Source organism: Motacilla alba, chromosome 11, assembly GCF_015832195.1.
Source record: "Motacilla alba alba isolate MOTALB_02 chromosome 11, Motacilla_alba_V1.0_pri, whole genome shotgun sequence".
NCBI classification, from domain to species: Eukaryota; Metazoa; Chordata; class Aves; order Passeriformes; family Motacillidae; genus Motacilla; species Motacilla alba.
The window spans coordinates 12,813,767-12,835,425 of record NC_052026.1 but is presented as its reverse complement, the minus strand read 5'-3'; the positions used below and the strand labels follow the sequence as shown (position 1 = coordinate 12,835,425).

Here is a 21,659-nt window from a genome sequence, read left to right as displayed (position 1 = left end):
TTCATCTCTGTTGTTGTCCTGTATGTGTATTATATTTAAATGAAGAAGTGATGGTGTTGGTGGAAGGGCAGCTGAAGTAAAGCTTCTGCCCAGGAAAACGAGAATTCCCATTTAGGCAAAATAACCCTGATGACTTCAGGGTTCTGAACACCCAGGCAGAATCTGAGCAGGATGGTGTCCTGGAGAAAGTTCTAGAAATCCCCAGTATCAATACACAAAGCAAAATCCTTTCCCTCTCAGCCATTTTCTCGAGGCTGGCCTGTAGTTCTGTCTGATTCATAGGATGGACCATGTGGCAGTTCCTGCCTGAGGATGGCTCCAGCTGAAGCCACATCACTGGAAGTTGAAGTCAATAGGAGCAATGGTTCATTTTCCTTTGCTGAGGTTTATAGAAAATTTTCTCTTGGTTTCTTCAAGTTCATTACTTCTACATTATGCCCCAAATAATGGAAGATCTTTAGTTTAAACATAAAAGAACAAACTGGCCCAAGTATTATTTGAAAGGGAGGGAGGGATGCTCCATGTTTTGTGCTACTGCAAGGAGGAGAACACACCATTTACTGAATTGAACCAGCAGTGGGTCTTCTGATTTTGTGCTCACACAAAGAGACAGTGGAAAAGCAAAGCTTGTGACTTGTGAAGGATTTGTAACTGATGTGGAGGAAACAGCGGGGCAGCATGGATGCTCTGCCCTGCTGCTGCCTCTGGTGAGCAAAGGAAAAAAAATCCTGCCAAATACTTACATAAAATGAAGTATCCTTTGGTTATATCTTTTTGGAATTCCATATTTCCAGGTGGATGAGGCTCTGGCAGACAGCTGGTGCTGTGTGTGGTGCAAGTGTTTGTGGAGCAGCCTTACAGTTAAATACCAAGTTTGAGAAGCTGGACGCGCTCAAGGGAGACACAATAAAACCACTCTCACACTAGAAAAGAGCTGGCACTTTATTAACATTTTGTAACTAATAAATACATTACCAACAGCCAATAAATTATTACAATAACTAATGCTCTATTAAACCAATGGACAGTCACTCTTCGTACAAAATTACAGTTAATACAGTTTGGGCCATCAAACATGCAGGAGAAATGATTCAGCGGGAAACCAGCAAAAGGAAAATGGTGACGGCCTCCGGCGATCCTCTGGGAAATGTGCTGGGGAGCAGGGAGCCCAGAGGCAGCAGGGTGATGGTCACTCTTCCCTTGTCCAGCTGAAGTGGGAAAAAGGAGGTGGGGGAATAGGGCTGAGGAGCACAAATTAGGGACTGGGCTAATTAACAGGGCCATGGCTGGTGCTTAAACAATCCTATCTGCTTGCCAGCACCACCGGGTTGGTCCAGCACTGGAAAAGCTGGTGAGACTCAGGCACTGCTGAAAATGGTGTTTTACCTGCCATGATCTCTTCTCCCACCTGGAGCAGCAGCTTTAGCACTGGAGCTGCTTGCCTGCACTACAATCAGGACTGGGTCTTAATTTCCAAGACACTGGGTGGAAGAGGGCCTGGGGCGGTGAGCATCCAGCCAGCTCCCAGCCCCTCTACCTCTTCTCCTGGTCTCTCCTCCTGGTCTCTCCTCCCTGTGCCTACTGCACCCAGTGTCCCTGAACAGAGCTGCCCTCCTGGGGAGATGGGGCTGTTTCTGGAATCCAGCTCCCTTTCCCTCTGCCTGCAGGGTGCCGGCTGGAGGCTTTGGTCCTCCTCTCACTAAGGCATTGGTGTTTAAGGGCTGCCCTTGCTTGTGTCTGCACAAAAATAAAGATCTCACAGGCTGCTTGTCGGGGCACGAGTGGTCCTGTGCAAAGTCCCTTCCCTTAGCCACATTCTCAGTATAACTATATAGGTCACGTACCTATATCTGTCAGCATCAATTACCTCGTGTCAGTGCTGGAGCTCAGAAATGACACAGTACCCTCAAGTCTCAGGGAGCCTCGGGGTCTGTTCGCCTGCTCTCTCCTGCAGAGAGGTGCAGGCAAGACCATGGTCTGCAATTTTGTGCCACTTGGACCACGTCTCTTCTTTCTCATGTGTGCACTGGGGATGCAAGTGAGTGATGGGTCTGGGTGCCCAGGGTGATGCTCAGTAACACCATTTCTACTGACCTTGACATGTCCAGTGTCAGATCACTAATGAGTGCTTTAGTCTCCTTGGAAATGGTTGTGGAGTTTTTGGTGGTGAGCCTGAAGACAAACCATGAAAACACCCAAGCACACTGGAACTAAGCTTCTCTAATTGACTTGACAGATGGTCAGCCTTCTTCCAGGAACTCAGCAACTCTCCCTGGCTCCAGGAGACTTTGTGACCACAAAAGGCTTGGGACATGTCACACAAACTAACAGTGCAGGGTTGGTCCCCTTCCCAGCACTGACTGCAAATCCCCCAGGGGCGATGTCTGCCTTGTTAAGCTGCACTGCAGTGAGGTTGGGCACATGGGGATTTCTGGCAAAAGGACATCTTCTATGTCACATCCTGACCTCTTGGAGATTGCACTCCTGGACTGAGAACAAGGTCTGTTCCCTTGCAGGCAAGCACTGGGCTCGTGCCATGATAGATTAAACCCACCAGATACGTCTCAATGTACATTAAAGACCACCCTCATTAATACTTTTAGTGTCCTGTGAAACAAAATCACACCCATAGAGGAGGCACGGCAGGCTCCTCCTGAGGCTGCTGTTCCCTCCATGGAGGGACAGGCTGGCTGGCCATCCAGGAGAGCTGGCTGAAGGCAAGAAGCTAATTCCGGTACAAAACTCCTGAGAGAGATGTGGTTGGAGGTGTTTGTGGGCAGGTGGAGGGAGTGTGACCGTGCAGGGAGGGCAGGGACTCTGCAGCCAGCAGGGCCAGATGGCCGCGCTGCGCGCTCCTGCAGTCCTGCCGCTCCGCCGGGCTCCTCCGGCCCCTGTGAGAACCAGACTGTGTGCGACTTCTATGTGCAAGATTAAAAACTGCCCTTAGCAGTCTGGCGCTATGTTTTAGTGTGTGCTTTCCTGTGCATGGTTATTGCTCGCTCTCCCAGCCAGCCCAGCTACTGCATCCTCCCAAGGAGCTCTGCAGCTCAGCCCGGCAGCGCTGCAAGACTTTTCTTGTATGGGTTTCTTTATTTCATTGAAACTGTTGTTTAAGTAAAGAAACTATTTGCATTTTTGTGGTCTCATGGCTCCACAACCGACCCTCTCATTGACTATGGAGCAAGCCTACAGGGAGCTTCCTTCTTTCTTTTTGCTGCTGTCTGAAGCTCATCATGAGTTGCTAATGCTACTTGCAATGCTGACAGCCCTTGGATGCGTCTGCTGCTGGAACAGTGACCTGAGTCATTAAAAACCTTCTGCATCCCAAAAAAGGTTGTTTTCTTTTTTTTTTTTTTTTTTTGCAAATTCTCACATTAGCTTTGAAGGGCAGCAGGGTGTATACATAGCTGTTTCCATTTTGTGCTTTTAAAATCTATCCTACATGCCCTGGTAGGATTTCTGATGCAGCTGCACCAGTTGCAACATCCCTGCTATGTGGAGACCGCAAACAAAACACAGCTCTGGACCTCCAAGGGTCTGGATTCAGAGCACAGCAATTGCAAAGCACAAGGAGCTGTTAAGAAAAGGCTTTTGAAAGCAGGCAATGCATTTCAAGGTACTTTTTAGGCAACTGCTGCAAGAATTGCTGGTGTTTAGAAAAAGCACGGGGCAGAAGATTGCCTGCGGAAGGCACATCTGTCAGGAAGGGCTTCGGAGGATGCAGAAGCCAGCAATGAGTAATGATTTGGCAGGCGTTCTGGAGACACGAATCTATACACGGCCATCAAGCAGGAGAAATAGTAGTGTTTAACACTGGAAGCATTTCATCTTCCAAAGGCTGCTTCCAGCATTTGTCAGTGAATCCTCATGACACTCGTGTGAGGGAGGGAATGTCAGCAGCAGCAGCTGAGATGAAGCTTTAGACACACAATATGCCAAAGAAAATGAAAGAAGAGGCTCTTTGTGGCAACATTTCCTCTGCTTTTTCTCCCTTTTCTCCCCATGGGGCACCAGCTGCTGATGGTCATCAATGTGCCAGGGACCTGCTGGAGCTGCAGAGGGGGCTTGGACCTCCCAGCTGGCAAAGCTGGGAATGGGTTACCTGAATCCAGCCTGGGGAGCAGTAAAAGTGCACTGGGCTGGCACTGGCCACTTTACTGCATTTGGCAGAGTTTGGAGTTAATTTAAATTGTCTTTACCAAAATATTCCTGTGTGCTTTATGCTGGGAGCTCACAAAGTCTTAGTGTGGTGCTGCCTTCCCTGGGAACAGCTTCTGTTACTTATTTGCTTGGCTAAAACATCATTCACAGCAAGGGGTGGGAACAGAACATCTCCAAAACTCCAGTGCTTCTGATCAAACTCTTCTTATAGAGCTTAATAAAAGAGCTGCATCCCTGCCAGCACCAGCCATCATCACTCTGGGTCCAGTGGTTACACAGATCATCATCACTCTGGGTCCACAGGTTACATACCAAATGTAACCAATGTGTGATTTTTCTGCCCTGGGTTTGACACATCACCCATGTGGATGCTGGGTGTTGCTGCTGGGGCTCAGACAGATGTGTGGGTGGGCTGTGGCATGAGGAGCAGAGAGGAGCTCCTGGTTTTGGCCAGCTCTTTGCAGGAGCCAATGTCATTGGAGGCATTTTAAGGCTGAGATGGTGAAGAGAAAGGTGGGTGCTGGCTTGTGCCAGAGCAGGGGAGGCAGGCAGTTGTGTTATTGCTGTTAGTGCCCAGCAGAGCAGTGCAGGTCCTTGCTGTACAATAGTAAATGCATCATTTAATGCTCTCTAGGGGTTACTGACAGTTACCAGCCATGCTGGGCTGTAGCTGGCTGGATGGGTGACAGACACATCGTTTTCCTCTGCAGGCCTTCCCTGCGTGCCTCAGGGTGCTCACATCCCTGGCTGGGGATTTGTCACAAATGTCCCACAAATACTGTCCTGGCAGAGCACAGCCCCTGATGGGGAGTCTCGTCTGGCTCCCAGGTGCCTTTCTCTTCCCATCCTTCCTGCTGTCTCAATCTGCCTCATCTCCCTTCTGCAGCTTGTCTCCCAAAACGTTCCCTAAGCCTCTCCCCCTGTCCTCTCCCTCCTGTGCCACCATATGTGTTCCTGTCACTGCCTCCTGCACACCAAGGCTCACCTGGCCCCTCCCCTTGGGGCTGTGCTGCTCTGGGCTGCTCTCACACCATCTCTCCTAAATGGGCACAGTGAGAAGAGATATTGCCCCTCTCAACCTCAGCCCTGAAGAGACCTCCTGAGACCTGAAAGCCACTCCTCGATCAGGCTCCCAAGAGAGGACAGTTGAACTTCTGGCTGGCAGCCTGCAAAGATTAATGTTTCTCAAGATAATGGACTTCTAAGAGAGGCAGAGAAGAGGCAGGGATCAACATTGCCCACCTGCCCCGAGGTGAGGTGGGCCCTGAGTGGGACCTCAGGGGTGATTGTCTCACCCAGACAACTAACAAGCTTTTGGGGTGGACTTCTAAGGGTCCCTGCATGTCTGCAGAGGTGACACTCCACCTCTCACATTCCCTTCTGCTTTTGACTCAGCAGCACCCAGAGTTCTTGGTGGTAGCCACACGTACCTCAACCCACCTGCATTTGTCCTCTCTGAGCCCCCAGTTTTGCTGTACTGGGTGCTACCCTTGTCCTTCCCACTCCTCTCCCCTGCCTTTCCTTCTTCCTTCCCTTGCACTTTTCCTTCCTACTCCATCACTTGACTCAAATCAGCTCCTTGAGCTCTCCTTTGCCAGAGTTAACCATCCATCTCAGCACTGGTAAAGAGATGCCCTGACTGGAGACACCAACCCTGGAGCTGCCTCTGGGATGCTCAGGCAGGAGGTGATGAGGAAAGCCACTGGCTTGTGCTCAGCCAAGGAGGCTCGGAGCACACGGTTGTGCTTCTCAGGGGGTTTAGATGCCCACGGGGCAATGAAGGGCCATGAGGTTCTTGCACACTTTGCTGCTGCCCAAGCATGGGGAGGTTTCCCAAAGCCCCTTTCCCATCTCAGGCACTTGATGATCAGACTCTGCCTACATGAAGCCAGGGTTAAATATTTTTTGTGCTCCCCAGCATTTCAAGGCTGCAGTTTGGAAAGTGATGCTGTCTGTTTGCAGGAGCACCACCTCTGCTGAATCACTAAGGCTGGGGGTGCTCTGGGAAAGGTCCCCAGGCTGGATTCCTTGTCAGGATGCCACTGAGTGTGGAGTCTCCATCAGGACACCATTCCTGGGGCATCTTCACTGCCTACACTCCAGGGGTCCCAGCCCAGTGCCTCCATGGCTTCCATGGAAGTGCCTCAGAAATGGGTTACAGCAACCACTAGATAAATTTTGTCATTAATTTTGAAAAACTTGAGGTCAGACTGCTACCAGTAATGAATGCTTTTAGACAAGGCTTAGTAGGCTTTGTTACTGTGTCCCTGTTACTCAGACACCAGCGGAACTCAGTATGGCTGTTTCACTTGTTCAAATAGCTGTCTGGAAAAAAAGGAGAATGTTCAAATCCAAGCTATGGTGGCTGCATTCAACACCAAACTCTCCAGCTTTGGGGTCAGAACTGGAGCTGTAAGGTACCCTCAAAATGATCAGGTTGTATTTAGCACTTCCCAAAGGAATAGTGTTTTTTAAAAAGGCAAATAACCAGGAGAATGAACAATATCCCTTAATTTTCAAGGCAAAATAAAAGTTTTGGTTCCAAACTACACTGTTCCTGACCAGTATTTTAAGGCTTTGATTTTTTTTTCTCTTTAAAACTGAAGTATTTTTGTCTTTTGGCAGTTGAAATGCACTTTGTGGGAAATGCGTTAGCTCCCTGCACAACACTGTGAACTGGAACGGAGGAGTAGAATGGGGCAGCAAGGGAATGAACCAAAAATGAACCAAAATAAAACAAAATGGGTCTGGGGAAAGCAGAACTTGCTGCAGAGTTTTCTGGGACAGGAAGAGGGAATTATGTATTTCTTCCTTGTCATCTTCTGAGGAGGAAAAAACAAGGAAAGGGAGGACCTGTCCGCGGGAGCGGAGGACGCTCCGGGCGGTGCCGGGCGAGGAGGACGGAGGGGCTTCAGTAGAGTCCGCAGCCCCGCAGGTTGTTGGCGATGATGACGTCCGTGACCGCGTCGAAGACGAACTGGATGTTGTTGGTGTCGGTGGCGCAGGTGATGTGAGTGTAGATCTCCTTGTTGGCCGACTTGTTCTTGCTCTCGTACTGAGTCTGGATGTACGCCACCGCCTCCGTGAAAGCGTTGGGGCCTGCGGGAGAGCCAGGGCAAAGGAAAGAGCGGGTTAAAGCAACCCCATCACCTGCAGTCCGCAGGGTGCCTGCAAACACCCCCTTGTGGGATCTGGGGAGCTCGTGTGGGGCTGCTGCAGCCCAGGTGCCCTCTCTCCATTTCAGGGACGGGCACTGTTACCAGCCAGCATTCTGCCAGGCAGGAGATGCTCCCTGACTGTCAGCTCAGCTGTATTTTTATTCTGAGTTGCTGTTTATAGAGATGAAATAGATGAGGGAGCTGAGTGTTAAACAGGCTATGATGGAAGAAATTCCACATCATGGTGACAAAAAATAGAAGAAATGCAGTAAGTGCTTGACCTAGGGAAAAGGCTTAGCTTTTTTCCTTTTTTAGACTTTTTTTAAATTAAAGCTTCAGTTTTTGATGGAAGAGTTAACATGAATTGAGGGCAGTATCGTTAGCTGTGCCCTCCTTCCCCTAAATCATTAAGAGAAAGGGACATGAAAAGATCCAGCCTCTGTTACAGGGCAAAACGGGCTTTTCTCAAAAAAAAACCCAAATCCCAACAAAAAGACTGATACACAATGTCCCTTTTTAAAAAGGAATTAGGGTTGCAGTACTCTCTGCTACAGCCATGACTAAAATCACACTATGAGGAGTTTCTTGTTTTGATATATAGAGATATCTGTGCCAAACCTCATTAACCCTCAAATTTTGTGTTAAAAAATCTTAGAAGAAGTCATGCAAATGAGTGGATCCTCTCTCCTCTGGCCAGCTCTGACCCTGCTCACATACACGGCTCCTTTTGGGCACCTCCTTAAGGCTGATGAAGGCTCTGTCTGGCCTGGAGTGCAGCTCACAGCACTGCCAGGCACTGCCTGACCCCCAGAAGACTCCACAACAGTAAAACTGTGACTGCTTTTGGGTGCCTTTCTCTCCATGATGCTTTACTGATGGGAAATGCTGTTATTTGCTAGAGAGAAGCTTACTGGGGCTGGAGATGTCCTGTGGTGGAAGGCAGCTGCTCTGGGAAATTGCACACACATGCACTGCTAGTGGAAGACACAAATTCATGAAGATCATGGGACTTGAGAAGAAGCATGAAGTAAGAGAAGCAAAGTTTTTTCTGGGAGCAGATTCTTGCATGGAAAGCTGTGTAAAGAATCAGTTCCACATGCTGAGCACAACCAGGAGGTTATTTTATGAACAGGAAGTTGGTTGTTCAAACACATGAGGATTTAGATGCTTGATTCTGTCTAGGAGAGCAGGGAGTCACTAATGCTAGCTTGGTTTAAATCAAGCCGTGGATTCTGCTGCTGCTTTACTAAGTATTGTGGATTAGTTAAAAGCATGAGTGAATTAAGGGGATGGAAATAGTGCTCCAGAAAACAGCAGGCAAATTTGTGGATGCAGTCTTCTAATAATTCCCTGTCAGCAGAACTAATGGACATCAGAAATTTCATTTCATTAAAAGCATTTTGTGGAACCTACTTGTGATGTTGAAAGTCTGCTTGTTCAGTTTATAGGCTTTTATCAAATAATTCTTTTTAACTCCAGGGCAACATTCTAATAATGTTGCTTTTTCATGAGGCCACGAGGGTTTCATCCTGTGGGCTGTGGCCAGCAAAGCAGGGGTGAGCAGACTGAAGTGTGTGCTTGGGTCTAAAGCCTGGGCTGAATGTTAGCACAGCTAACTCATCACAGCATTGCTGAACACCTGGGGGTGGCACAACTCCTTACCTCAGATCCCCACTGGATCACTAAAAAGACTTTCAGCAGTCAGACCTCCTGCCCCCTCTGATGACACAAGAGAGACAGGAGATCTGTTGAGGGTCTCTGGTATTGTGAGAACTCCCAGCTTCCAGAAAAGCATCCTGAAGGAATTTAGAGTAGCTTTGGGGTGCCCTGAGACTTGGAGAAGATTGGTTTGGTTCACTTGTAGCTCAAGTGCTCCAGACAGAAGCTTTGTTTTCCTCTGTTTAATCAGCCAAGAGCTTAGCTCCATGTGTATGAATGTCTGCCTTCCCCACTGAACTTCCCTCTTGGGCTGGGATAGCTTGGGACTCAATATATAAAATGACATTCCTTCTTGTTCTGTCTCCCTGACATCAGGGGTTCTGTGAGAATGCTATTTCAGACTGAGGTTTCTGGGAGACAGCAGTGAAGATCTACAAAATCAGGGGCACAAAATGTGATCAGGAAGGAGTGAGAGGTGAAGGTTTGCTTCACTGAGAAAAGGGAAGAGGACATGACAGAAACCATCCAGTATAGACAAGCACTGCTATAAAGAAGATGGTGATGAGCTGCTCTACAAGCCATCCAAAAGCAGCAATGTGATTTGCAACCAGGAAAATCTGGGGTAGGCATTATTTGAGCTCAGCTGTAAAGACTGAAATTTCCATGATTAGATCTTTTCAGACAAATATGTTGGGAATATGTTGGTTCTGTCTGGACCAAGCAGATGACTAGATGGCTGAAATGTGCTGGTAGTGACAAACACCAAAATCTTCCCTGGAGAGGAAGCCTGCAGATGTTCTGAATTCAGCTGGAGTTGTTCAGCTCCATGGCCACAGACCATTCAGCCCAAAGCAGGAATGAGGGATCACTTTTGTCTATTCACAGTGAAAAATCAAGTGCTCAGAGATAAGAAGCTCTGGTTAATAATTTGTTGGCCTGCCCAGAACTGTGACACTCCTGGTGCTCCTGGTTCACAACTGTGTTTCCTGACAAAGAGATTGGCTTCTCTGTCTGTCGCCTTGATTCATCTGGATGTCTCCGGTGAGTTTAAATAATTCATGACGATGAAAGTTTATTTTTGTGCCATCTCAGAATGGTAATGAGAGTTTGTGGAAGCTGGCGAGATGCAGAGGGAAGCAGCGGGGTGCAGCTGCAGCCTTTGCATGGGTGATGTATTCCCATCATTAGCGGGTCAGATGCCAGGCAGGCAGCAGGAGCTGGGGTTTCTCACACACTGCCCATCCCAGAGCTCCTGCTCTCAACTCCACGGGCCACCAAGGCCTCCTTCTCCCCAGCCAAGCTCAGGGCACGGCTCACTGTGGCTATCCTGTGCCTGTACTATGGGTTAAGAGGTGTGGGAAGATCAAATATGAAACACCTTGTTTTCTACCTGCATTTAACTGGAAGTGTTTTCATGTCCAGATGCTTGATGTCAGCAACCTGGGAGCAAAACTGGGGACACTTCAACTGCTGTGATGAAAATGTATTGCTTGAGCTGAAGCAGCCAAGCTGTGAGACCTGCTGTCTGCATACTGGAGGGCTGATCATGGAATCATAGAATGGTTTGGGTTGGAAGGGATCTTTAAAGGTCATCTAATCTAACCCCTCTGCAGTGAGCAGGTGCATCTTCAACCAGGTCAGGTTGCTGAGAGCCCCATCCAGTCTGGACATTAATTCCAGGATCATGATGATTCTACAGCCCACAGTGCCTGGACAGGAACTGCAGAAGGATTCTTTTTGTGGCCATAAGGGAGCATGGTTGGGTATGAAAGAACAAAGCTGTACTCCAGCTGAGGACAACCTAATAATCCCTGTGTGTTGGTCTCCTGTCACCCATTTATAATGGTTACACTCACTGCACCTTTCTGAGAGACCTGCAAGAAGGTTCATGATCCTGTGTGACACGAGGAACCAGTGCACATGGGTTTGGGGAGTGCACAGTGGCCCCAAACCTGCAGGTGCTGGCTTGGCATCAAACCCACTGGTGAGGCGTAGATCACACACCTGAATCAGTGGTGGTGGCCCACCCTGGCCAAGTCATCCTCCTGCTTTAAGTGGACCATGGTGGGGGGATGATTTGGCACTTACTGAGATAAAACCTGTGGTGAAGCCAATGGGAGCTCTAGCTCTGCATCTGTAGCCTCGTTGCCTGCGATACGCTACAGCATCAGCCTGGCTGGGGAGAGCTCTGCGGTCCCTTTGCTAAGCACTCCTGTACAGCCACCTTTCTCATTACCTGTGTACTCAGGAAAGCAGATACTCAGTGGGGATTTCTTAATTTTCTCCTCAAATATGTCCTTCTTGTTTAGAAACAGGATGATAGATGTATCTGTGAACCATTTGTTGTTGCAGATGCTGTCAAAAAGCTTCAGAGATTCGTGCATGCGGTTCTGCAATAGAAAGGAAAGATCACATCAGGCCAAAGCCAGTGACCCAGGGATGTTCAACATGTAGGGAAATCTAAAACAACTAAATTAAGGAGGAAAGCAACAAAAAAGAAAATCTACAATATACATAATAAATTTATGTATAGGTACAGCTGAACATATACATACACAGATGCAATCCCTATTACATTTGACATACAATTAGTAACTTAAGGGCATTTAACAATACAGAGCTGATTTGATTTTGCATAACATTAATTTACAGGATCCCAGCTCATAGAAATCATCATGCACCATGCATGGATGGAGAATTATTTTTGCCCTTTGGTCAGATTTCTGTGTTGGTGTAGCTCATGCAGATTTTCTAAAACGTTTTCAATAATTTTTCTAAAATGTTTTTTCACTTTCTTGAATGTGTGCAGCACACAACTGGTTACATTAACCAAGGACTGGTAGATCCTTGAATTAATCTAGAGTTGGAAGCAGACATCAAGGTGACATAATTTTGGAAATGACCTTGCCGTGACCTTTGACTGGTTTTGTTATTTTGTTTAGTGTTTTCTGTTGCACTTTTAATTTTTAAACATTTTGGTTTTAGTTCTCTTGGAAGACGGCTCAACAGAAAGTGTCTCGCAGAGAGGAAAAAAGTGAAAAAGGAAGAGAAAATAGTATAAAAAGGAAAAACATAACAAAGAACATCTAAGAACAACCAGACTAGAAGTCAGGCAGCTACCACTGGTGTTAGCTCATGCCTCAAGAAGAAGATTAGCAGAAGAGCCATACATCCAAATGTAAGCACAGCAAGAAGGCAGCTTTTTGGTTATAGGTCATGCAAAAAAAGGACACAGAAAAGGAGAGAGATAAGAAGAATGGAAAAACCAGACCAGTTAGAGAGTTGCAAAGTCCACCACATGGGCTTATGGTGGTGGAAAGAGCTCACGGCAAAGTCAACCAAGTGTCATGTTCCCCGCTGCTTTCAACTCCCAATTCGGTTTTTCTTTTTTTTTTTTTCTCGGTTCAAGAGAAGCTTCATACCTGCCAAATTTGGTTGGTCTCTCAAATGCTCATTTTTTGGCCTTTGTTTGGCTAGATAAGGTCAGACGGCCGAGGAAAAGCTGTGGAGGTGCCGAGGCTGGCGACGTTTGGCGCTGAGGCCGACGCCGGAGTGCGCACGCCGGTCGCGTGGCCATCTCTCAGCCGGGAGCCGGTAGCGCAGAGAGCAGGCGCGGTGAGGATGAAGCACACCCGAGAGTCAGGGGTTATCAAAGGCAAAGCATGGTACAGACCAGACCGGCTCCTCGGCTTTTCCAGCGGGATCTCCTTAGGACTGCACTCCCCAAACCCGCCAGTGCGCGTAAGAAACCAGTTACAGCCATCACCACAGAGACACTGGAGAGAACAGGGCTGCACGGGCTTGTTACTGGAGGGTTTTTGGGGTGGGTGCAGCATGTCCTGTTCCCCCCAGCCCTGGATTTGGGAATGTGGAGTGGTACATGAGTCAGCCGGGGGCCTTCACCCCTCTCCCACTCCATTTCACACCTGTGCTGGCATAAAGTTGAGCCTAGCACTTCACTGATTAACACATTCCTCTTCATTGATATGCTTTAGCGTCTACTGAATGTTTTATACAGACAGAAGAAGCTCCATGGATGAAAGAAACATCTGATCCAGCCCAGCGTGAAACAGGACACGTGTGATTTGCTGTGCCCTGCTGTTGAATGACCACACATTTCCCCACCGTTTGCATCGACACACGGGGACGACGCGACCACATACAAACATAAAAATGCATTTGCTCATTGGGTCTCGGTTGCAACACTTTGCTTATCCGGATCATCCTGTGCCTGTGGGCTGGTTTTTGCTAACCCATTTGGTACTGGCTCATGTGGGAACCCCTGAAGCAATGCTCCCCTTTGCTACTTGTGGTGCCAAAATTGTAACCACCTGGAAACCTGGTGTACAAAGGTTTTGTGCAGGAGATCCTTGGATACCCAGAGCCTTTGGAAGGAGAGAATGAAGTGGAACGTGGTCAGGGGAACAGAAGGCGAATACAATTAACCATTTTTTTAAGCAGGGTCCCTGACAGAATATTTAAAATGACATTTTTATAATTCTTGCTAATTTAAACTAAAAGCATGGAGAAACATGGGAATGTTGCTTGTGGACTAAAGCCGCAGCTCATCCGCAGCAGCCATCAGCCACCTGGGCAGCCTCGTGCCATGGCCACCACACTGCACAGCCCTGGTGGAGAGCAGAAGGGTGAAACTGCTCTTCATGGCATGGGGAGCACCACAGGTGTCAATGAATTTGTCTAAGAAACAGAAGCTGAGGACTTCTGAGCTGGGCTTCATGGTTAGGTGAAGCCAACTTTTCTACAGTTGTGAGACTAGGTAAGGATCCTACAGAAGTCCTCCTACTTCTCTGATCCAGTTTGATCAATTTGCATTAGTGCATGTTAGGAGATGAGACTGTTCACCCAAGAAATAGTGATTATCAGTGTTCAGTGGTAACCAGAATATAGAATCACAGAATCATATACACACAGCACAAACCAATACATTCCACTAGAACATGAGGGTTACACTGAATGACCTCTATTCCTTCCAGATTCCAGAAACAAGGTTCAAAGCTTCCTAAGGGTGTCTGACCTGGCTTTCTGATCTCTACATGTTGATTTTCCCTCCAGCTTTGCCAGTCAGACAAGTAAACATAATGAACTACTCTACCCACTCATCCTTATTTACGTGGGAAATGTTTTGGTCTTAAAATCCACCTTTTCCTTCCCCACCACTAAAGAGAAGGTGACGTTATTCCAAAGCCAGAAGATGACATTATTCCAAAGCCATAAATTGCTTTCTGTGTGTGGCAAAGGTGCAGAGCAATATTCTGGTGAGCAGGCACAGATGCTTCTGTTGTCATACCTGGATGCCATATGGGAAACACTGTTGCATCCCAGGAGGACTTCTGGGAGCCCATGCATGGACGTAAGCTGTCTTTGTGCTGGCTAGTATCAGGAATCCTCACTATGTACCTTTCCTTTCCCTTTCCAACTGTTTCTAGTTCAATAGATGTTTGTAGGAGCCCTGCAACAGCTCAGGCAGACCCAGGTGCAGAGGCAAGGATGAGGAAGCAGTGCCTGGGTACCATATGTAAAAGGACAGACTGCTGCTAAAGGAGGAATAAGAAGTTAAATCCCCCATATAATCCCCCTCCTCCCAGTAAATCCATAGTGGAAGATCAGTTTAGTCCCTTAGAACTTGGTTGGGGCCGCTTTCTGCTGTGATGGACCAGATGTGCCTATTCTGCTAGGAGGCACTAAAGATTACGCTCCTAATACTTTTAGATGAAGTGACACAATTTGTTTCACCTGCTTTTGGACCCATCATGATGCTTTTTCTCACTTTATGTTGGGTCTCTTATTAAGGAAAGAGCTCTTCAGACATTAATTTCTTAATGTCACTTCCTATTTCAAAATTGGTACTTTAAATCTTTACACCAGAAAATATTTCATACCCCAACAAGAAAAGTAGCCCCAACAACCATGTTGCACAGGAGTGGCCACTCACCCATGCACATTCAAAGTCCAGTTAACTTTTCCTGCACAGGACAAGAGACAGAATTGCTCACAGCTGAGATCAGATGTCATGGCACAGCTGCCACTGATGTGAAGAGCAAACAGCTTTTCACTCAGCATGAGGGAGAAGGGATGCTGAGGTCAAGACTCTGTCCAGGCATAAACATGCTTACAAAAACCATATTTTTTTCACCAGAGCATGGGAGGAGACCTGGTGTTTTCTGCAACACCCAGTTGATTCAATATTTTCTGTTTTCCTTGGTGATTAAGCGCTGGCTGTCACGTGAACTGTAAGGACACTGATGGTTATCCTAAGCACAGCAACTCCATATTCCCCCTCCTGCTTATATTTCCTAAGATGTCCAAGCCACTTTGGCTTGCTTTGTCACTCCTAAGGCAATTTCTGAGCACGGCAATTCCATTTTCTCATCCAGTGACAGCAGAGAGAGCACGCTAACCAGGTCATGCAGTGTGATACAAACCAACAGGCCAACACTAATGCACCAAGGGTTACCAGCACAGAGCCTCCCACCCATCCCATCCTATCCTCAGCAACAGGGACACAAACAATACTTGCACGTCTTGCCTAGATATGGTTGACCTAAATATCTTAGCTTCAGAGGCAGCAATGTGCAGCATCAACATCTCCCTCTCTTGCCATGACTCCTTTGAATTTGTAAGGTAAAAAACCAGAGGACAGTCTCAATTCCCATGGCAGGTCCCATTCCATTGCTGTTTTTAAAAAAATTCCATTAGGAATTCTATTTAGAAAGAACAATGGAAATCCACCTTTGTGAATCATCATCTCTAGTTTTACTGAGTGACATAACTGTCCCTCTCTCTTCCCAGATTACAGAGCTGAGGCTTTTCCTTCTGTAACTTCAACTTATGAAACAAAAAGATCAGTCACAAATGAGACAAAACAGCCTTGTTATGCAAAGACATAATCCAGGGAGGTGTTCTGCCAGCTAAAGCAGGATGTTCCCACTGTGTACAGATATGGCAGAGAGCCTGGCAGGTCCTTGTGAACGATCTGTAAAGGCACAGGCAGGTGTAATACCTTGAGGGCAGTGCCTTGTGTGTTGGATGGGCTGGGCAGAGGGTACCATTTTGCCACATGAGCTCTGGCCTGGGCTGTGGCTGGCAGCAATGGGACTGACAAAGGCATTGCTTGAATCTCTCTCATGCCTTGTTCCTCTCCCCTGGGAGCTGGGCACACAGGGACACAGTTTAGATTTGCCAACAGCAGCATAAGGTGTTGGAAGCAACGGGAGAAATTGGATTCAGCAGTACTGGGAGTTTCTGTGAAAAGTGTGATCTTTATGGGTGTATGGGCCTAAAAATCACAGATGCAGAAAGTTTTCTTTATTTTCTTTATGTCTCTTTGATCTGGACATAGGAGAGTACTTGCTTTTCTCAACTCCTGCTGTGTGGCTCTTTGTGACAGGGAATTAGAGAGAAAATACATCCCTTATAAAAGACTGCCTGCCCTTAAGAAGCAGGGACAGCTTCAAACACAACAGTCTTGTTTTAGCTGCTGCTGGAGGATGGGTGCTCAGTCTTTTAAAATAAAGAGCACAATAACCCACAAAACAACTTTACAAACATAGAGCTGTGTTTGAATTTTAAGGGCAGGGACAGGTCAGAGAGTGCTTCACCCAGCCTTGTTTAACCAGCTCTTTGGAAAGGATTCACAATAAACGTGTTTGTGAGCTTTTTTCAGTGACAGAAGCTGACTCTACTCTTGTCCCACCTGGAGCTTACCAAGGTGAGCCTGTCCATGGTCCACGTGATGCTGACTGCATGTGAGCTGCAGTTTCCTCCACCTGAAGTGTGGTTTGACTTACAGAAGTGCAAAAAGGACCTGTGAAATCCTGTGCTTATTGACAACAGGGTGCTGAGCGCAGGAGTAAAAGCCATTCTCTACATGCACCCAGCTTTGGAAGGGGTTTTTTGGACCCTGATATGCAGTCGGGTTCTTTCCCTCTCATGTCTCTGTGCCAGCAATGAAAGCTCTCTGCAAGTCCTTTCATACTCATGGAGACATCTGTACAGCCCCCAGACCTTCAGTGGCTCAACACAGCTGCAAGTGCCTGGACTGTAGTAAGTGTCTCTAAAAAATGAAGCTGGAGGAGCAGCATCCAACTCACTTTCTCAGCTGCCTCCTCTTTGTGTTTTCCAAGTGAGAAGCAATAAAAGCTGATTGACGTCATGAAAGCCGGCAGATGTGACGGATGCAGACAGCAAATCAGCTGACTGAGGAGATGCTGTTTTACTGCTGGGTTTTTGGGGAGGCTCCACATCCCCGAGGAGGGGGCAAACGCTTGGAGGTTCACCTGGGAGGGGCCAGGGTCTGTGGGTGCCACATTTTCCACCTGCCATTTGTGATGGGGATATAATAGGGCAGGCAAGATCCAACACCACTGCCTTTTCCTGAGTGCACTGGCCTTGCTCAGGGCTGTTTATTTGGGTTAGGCAGGGGCGTCCTGCCGGCGTGGTGGTGGCGATGCCGTTTACGCCGAATGTGTAAATGAGCAGCAGCTGCCTCTGCCCTCCTGTTGCTCAGCATCCCCCAAAATGTGTTGTGAACAGGGACTGAAATAGCAAGCAAATGTCAGTGCTGTGCCAGAGCTGCACCAGGCTGCTCTCCTGCTGCAAAGGGAAAGTTGGAGATGCATAAATCCCAGTTTCTGCAGCGCAGCACTTCAGGGGGGAGGCTGAGCTGGCTCCAGGGTGGTGCTGGGTGAGGGACAATCACTGGCAGGGCTCTCCCCAGGAGAGATGCTCTAATCTCCAGTTCAGAGCAGCAGAGTAAAGGCTGACATTTAAAAAATGGCCTTGGCATTCAGGCCATTCCATTCTGTGCTCCATGGCTTTGAATCACAGGCTCTGACTTGTGTAGATGGGCGCCCAAAGGTGACCTGTATTAAAAGCTGCCTTTGGCTTCACGATTTGGGTGTCACAATCCAAGCTATACTTACAGAGCACCTTGCTCTCTACTCGTATCACAGCTTTGCTCCCTGCTCCTGGACCTTCCCTCTCCCTCTGTGTTCTTCTGTGTCTCCTGGCTGATTTTGCTGCCCAGCTGCAGAGCTCTATAGTGTTGAGCTAATGGCTGGATTTTTCAAATCACCTCAGGAGATTTTGGTTCCTCCCCAGTAAATCCTACAGGGCTGAGCATCCTTGAATGTATCAGGGCCAGGGTCAGAGGGAGGAGACAACTGGGGATTATAAATAAGTGGACATGACAGGATGTAGAGTGTCTCAGTCAGTCTGGAGGGAGACACAGTCATGATCACAAAATTACAAGGACCATCCAATCCAACTCCTGGTCCTGCACAGAACAACCCCAAGAGTCACACCATGTGCCTGAGAGCATTGTCAAAATGCTTCTTGAACTCCGTCAGGCTTGGTGCTGTGACCACTTCCCTGGTGAGCCTGTTCCAGTGCCTGACCACACTCTGGGTGAAGAACCTTTTCCTAATTTCCAGCCTAAACTTCTCCTTGACACAGCTTCATGCTGTTACCAGTCCTGTGACTGGTAATGTTAATATCATCCAGAATTCCGGCATCAATATGATTCAAACAACAAGGTGATTTCATCAAAGAGTTTGCTAGAGCTCATAAACCTGGCTCAGAGGCTAGAAACCACAGTCCCCCTAGTCTTTTTGGGACAAGACAAATGTCACCTAACAGCAATATTTCCCTCGATTCCATCCTCATCCACAGCTTTCTGCAAGCCTGACATCTTTACCAGCAGGAGAATAAAAAGCCTCAGAAAGGCAGAGCTGGCAGGAGCAAGCACTCCATGCTGCTGCTGCAGATTGGGCACTGATGAAATCATTACTCAGTCTGAGTATGGCCTCCAATTCCTTTTCATTAGACCAATGTAACTGGGTGCCCATAGCAGCTGTCATTAGTCCCAAAAACATGCATCCCCATCATACTGAATGAATGGTCAGAATACAGTAATGAGTCTTACTGCATCCTTTTTTGTGTATTCAATTCACTTGTATTAATTGCACTCTAGTACCAGGGAGCACACATGTCCTCACCAGCTTTATTTCCAGATGGTATTTTGAGCCTAATGTCACAGTGGGAAGTCATAAAATCTCTCCTAGAGCAAATTACCTGAGGACTTAAACAGTTCCATTCTCACTAAGGAAAATGAATTTCTGTAGCCTGAAGAAATAGGTTATATTCCTGGGCTGAGCCCCAGGCGTGCACTGCTGTCCTGCACCTCTGCACCACGGCCTGACTGCTTCCCTGTTTTAAAGCCCACACAGCTGGTTATAGGTTCCTGTAATGCATTTTGAGAACACAGGTTGGCTAGAAAGGAGAAGCAAACACTTTGCCTTTACCAGTGTAAGGAAGCATTACCTGGACATGCAGACTTCGTACCAAAGAACGTGAAGGAGGAGAGATCTCCCCAGGATTTCAGAGCCCAGGGGGAGCGATGGACAAAAGCACATTACTGTAGCACCCCAGGGAGCATTCGGCGATCTCTGAGGAGTTGCTGACTATGCAGTATCCCACACAGAGCTGTTGGGGCCTCCAAGACCCACTTAGACTCACCGTGGTTTCATCTTCATGGAGCACCTGGTCGTAGCCGCTCAGCGCCACACAGAAGATGATCGCTGTGACATCCTCAAAGCAGTGAATCCACTTCTTGCGTTCTGACCGCTGGCCCCCGACATCGAAGAGCCTGCAGCACAGGGGAGCACCATCACCACCCACTCCTGCCTAGCTACCAGGGAACTTGAGCATTCTGGGCATTCTCTGACCACATGGGTCCTGGGAGGCTCCAAACACAGAGCAGTGAGTCTTTCTGTTTTAGGAAAAAATTTTTCACCGAAAGAATAATAAAGCACTGGCATTGTCTTCCCAGGGAGGTGGTAGAATCACCATCTCTGGATGTGTTTAAAGAAAGACTAGACATGGCACTCGGTACTATTGTCTAGTTGAGGTGTTAGGGCATAGGTTGGACTTGATGATCTTAGAGGTCCCTTCCAAGCTCATTATTCTGTGATTCTGTGATTCACTGCTAGCTTGGTCTTTTCCTCCAGAGCCTGCAGCCGAGGAGAGACAGGAGGAGCAGTTACAGACAGGGATGTGGGGACCTGTGCGAGAGCCTTAGCAGCATGCTGGGTCCCAAAGGGTCAGTAGAGGTGGAGACCACACACTCTTGACTTTTATATGCTCTAAGTATTGTTTGTGTGTGGCTTTCTGTCGTTGTGCCCTCTTCTCTCTACTGGATGGCATCATGAGGGTCAATGTATTGTGTTAACTACATGTGACTGACCCACTTAAGAGAAAAGATCTGGCCAAATATTTTTACATTTATGAGGTTTGATCAGATTTGGGGCTCAGTCTTGTATTATACATACCCACAAAGAGGTGTTGTTTAGGTTAGAAGAAGCTGCCATGAGCTTCTATCGTACAGGAAGTGACTTTCAAGACAGGATTGCCAAACTTTTCATATTGGTGACCCTCCAAAATGCTGTGTCTTCTGCAGTGGGAGCTGTCCATGCATTAACCAGCAATTTAACAACTTATTCTTTAGGAACTATGGGGAAACCCTGTGATAAATAGTTGTTCAGAAAATTTACTGTACAATTTTAGACTAACCTGAAGTGGAGGTTTTTGAATGTGAAATGGGTTTCTACGATGCCAGTTGTTTTGACCCTGGTCCGGAGGATATCCTGCTCCGTGGGCTGGTAGTCTGCAGCTCCAATTCGATCTAAGCTGTCTAGGTAGCTAAGAGAAGAAGGGAAAAGAAAAAGAAAACAGCTAAGAATAAGACACACATTAATCTTTGTCAATCTCAGATGGATCCTTCAGCTTCCTATTAATCTTTTTCAATCTCATTTTTCATGGCCGAATGTATTGTAGCTAAAGCAAAAAAAATATCCTATTCTGGGGAAAAACAAACCTCAGTAAGCTAAGCATAAAATCTGATAGGGAACTGAAAGCAGGAAATTAAGCATGGCATGTTGTGAGTCCCGCCTGCAGTCCGTGAAATACACAGTTTTAATATTAACTTGCTATTTTTATTCCCTGAGGAACAAGGGTCCAAATCAGTCCATTGTGCTGGATTCTGTACACAAAACCTTTTTCTGCCAGGGTTTATTCAGATAAGAGGCTGCAGCATACAGGTCTTGCACCCAGAACATACAGGTTGAGCCCCCTCTGGACATGCCTCTCTATGCTGGCAAGGGAAGGAGGGACATGCCATGCCATGCCTTGCTTTCAGTCAGCTCAAATGAAGGGAGATGAATCGGCACAGGTGAGTCACTGCTTCAGTTTGAAACCCAGCACAGGGCTGGGGCTGCACGAGATGCAGCTCTTGGAAAGAATCCAGGACTCCACTTAAATGCTGATAATCTGGGAGTACAGACTCGGGGCTTTGGAGGAACAGAGAGGAGATTTAGATTTCTAAAATGCTTGGACAGTTTGAAACATGTCACTTTATTCTGCTTTAGGCTTAAAATCCATGAACAGAGGCGATGCCTCCCTAGGCTGAAACTTGGGGTAGGAAGTCCTGTCTTTTGGCATGAAATGTTTGTGTAGAAGAACCCAACATCTTTGCACATATGGCCACGATCCAGTTTTCCATCCACATTCAAGACAATTTCAAAAACAATTTATAAAGAAATCAGGAATTTGGATTACCATTTAATATGAATTATAAACATAGACCTGCATCGCACAGCACAGTCT

At 47.3% G+C, this 21,659-nt stretch overlaps 1 protein-coding gene across 2 annotated transcripts in view; it reads right to left on the bottom strand.

The window, feature by feature from the left end:
* The window catches only part of GNAO1 (G protein subunit alpha o1), a 143,068-nt gene that overhangs the window by 5,776 nt on the left and 115,633 nt on the right, over positions 1-21,659 (bottom strand). Inside the window, exons 5-8 of one of the 2 annotated variants that reach the window (XM_038148143.1) lie at positions 20,568-20,696; positions 19,515-19,644; positions 11,215-11,368; positions 922-7,260 (exon numbers count right to left, since the gene is read on the bottom strand). In XM_038148143.1, coding sequence (XP_038004071.1) covers positions 7,073-7,260; positions 11,215-11,368; positions 19,515-19,644; positions 20,568-20,696 — 601 coding nt within the window. In that variant the 3' untranslated portion in view covers positions 922-7,072. Of the gene's footprint in view, positions 1-921; positions 7,261-11,214; positions 11,369-19,514; positions 19,645-20,567; positions 20,697-21,659 lie in introns of those variants that run through there. The other variant, XM_038148142.1, reaches the window with a different exon arrangement.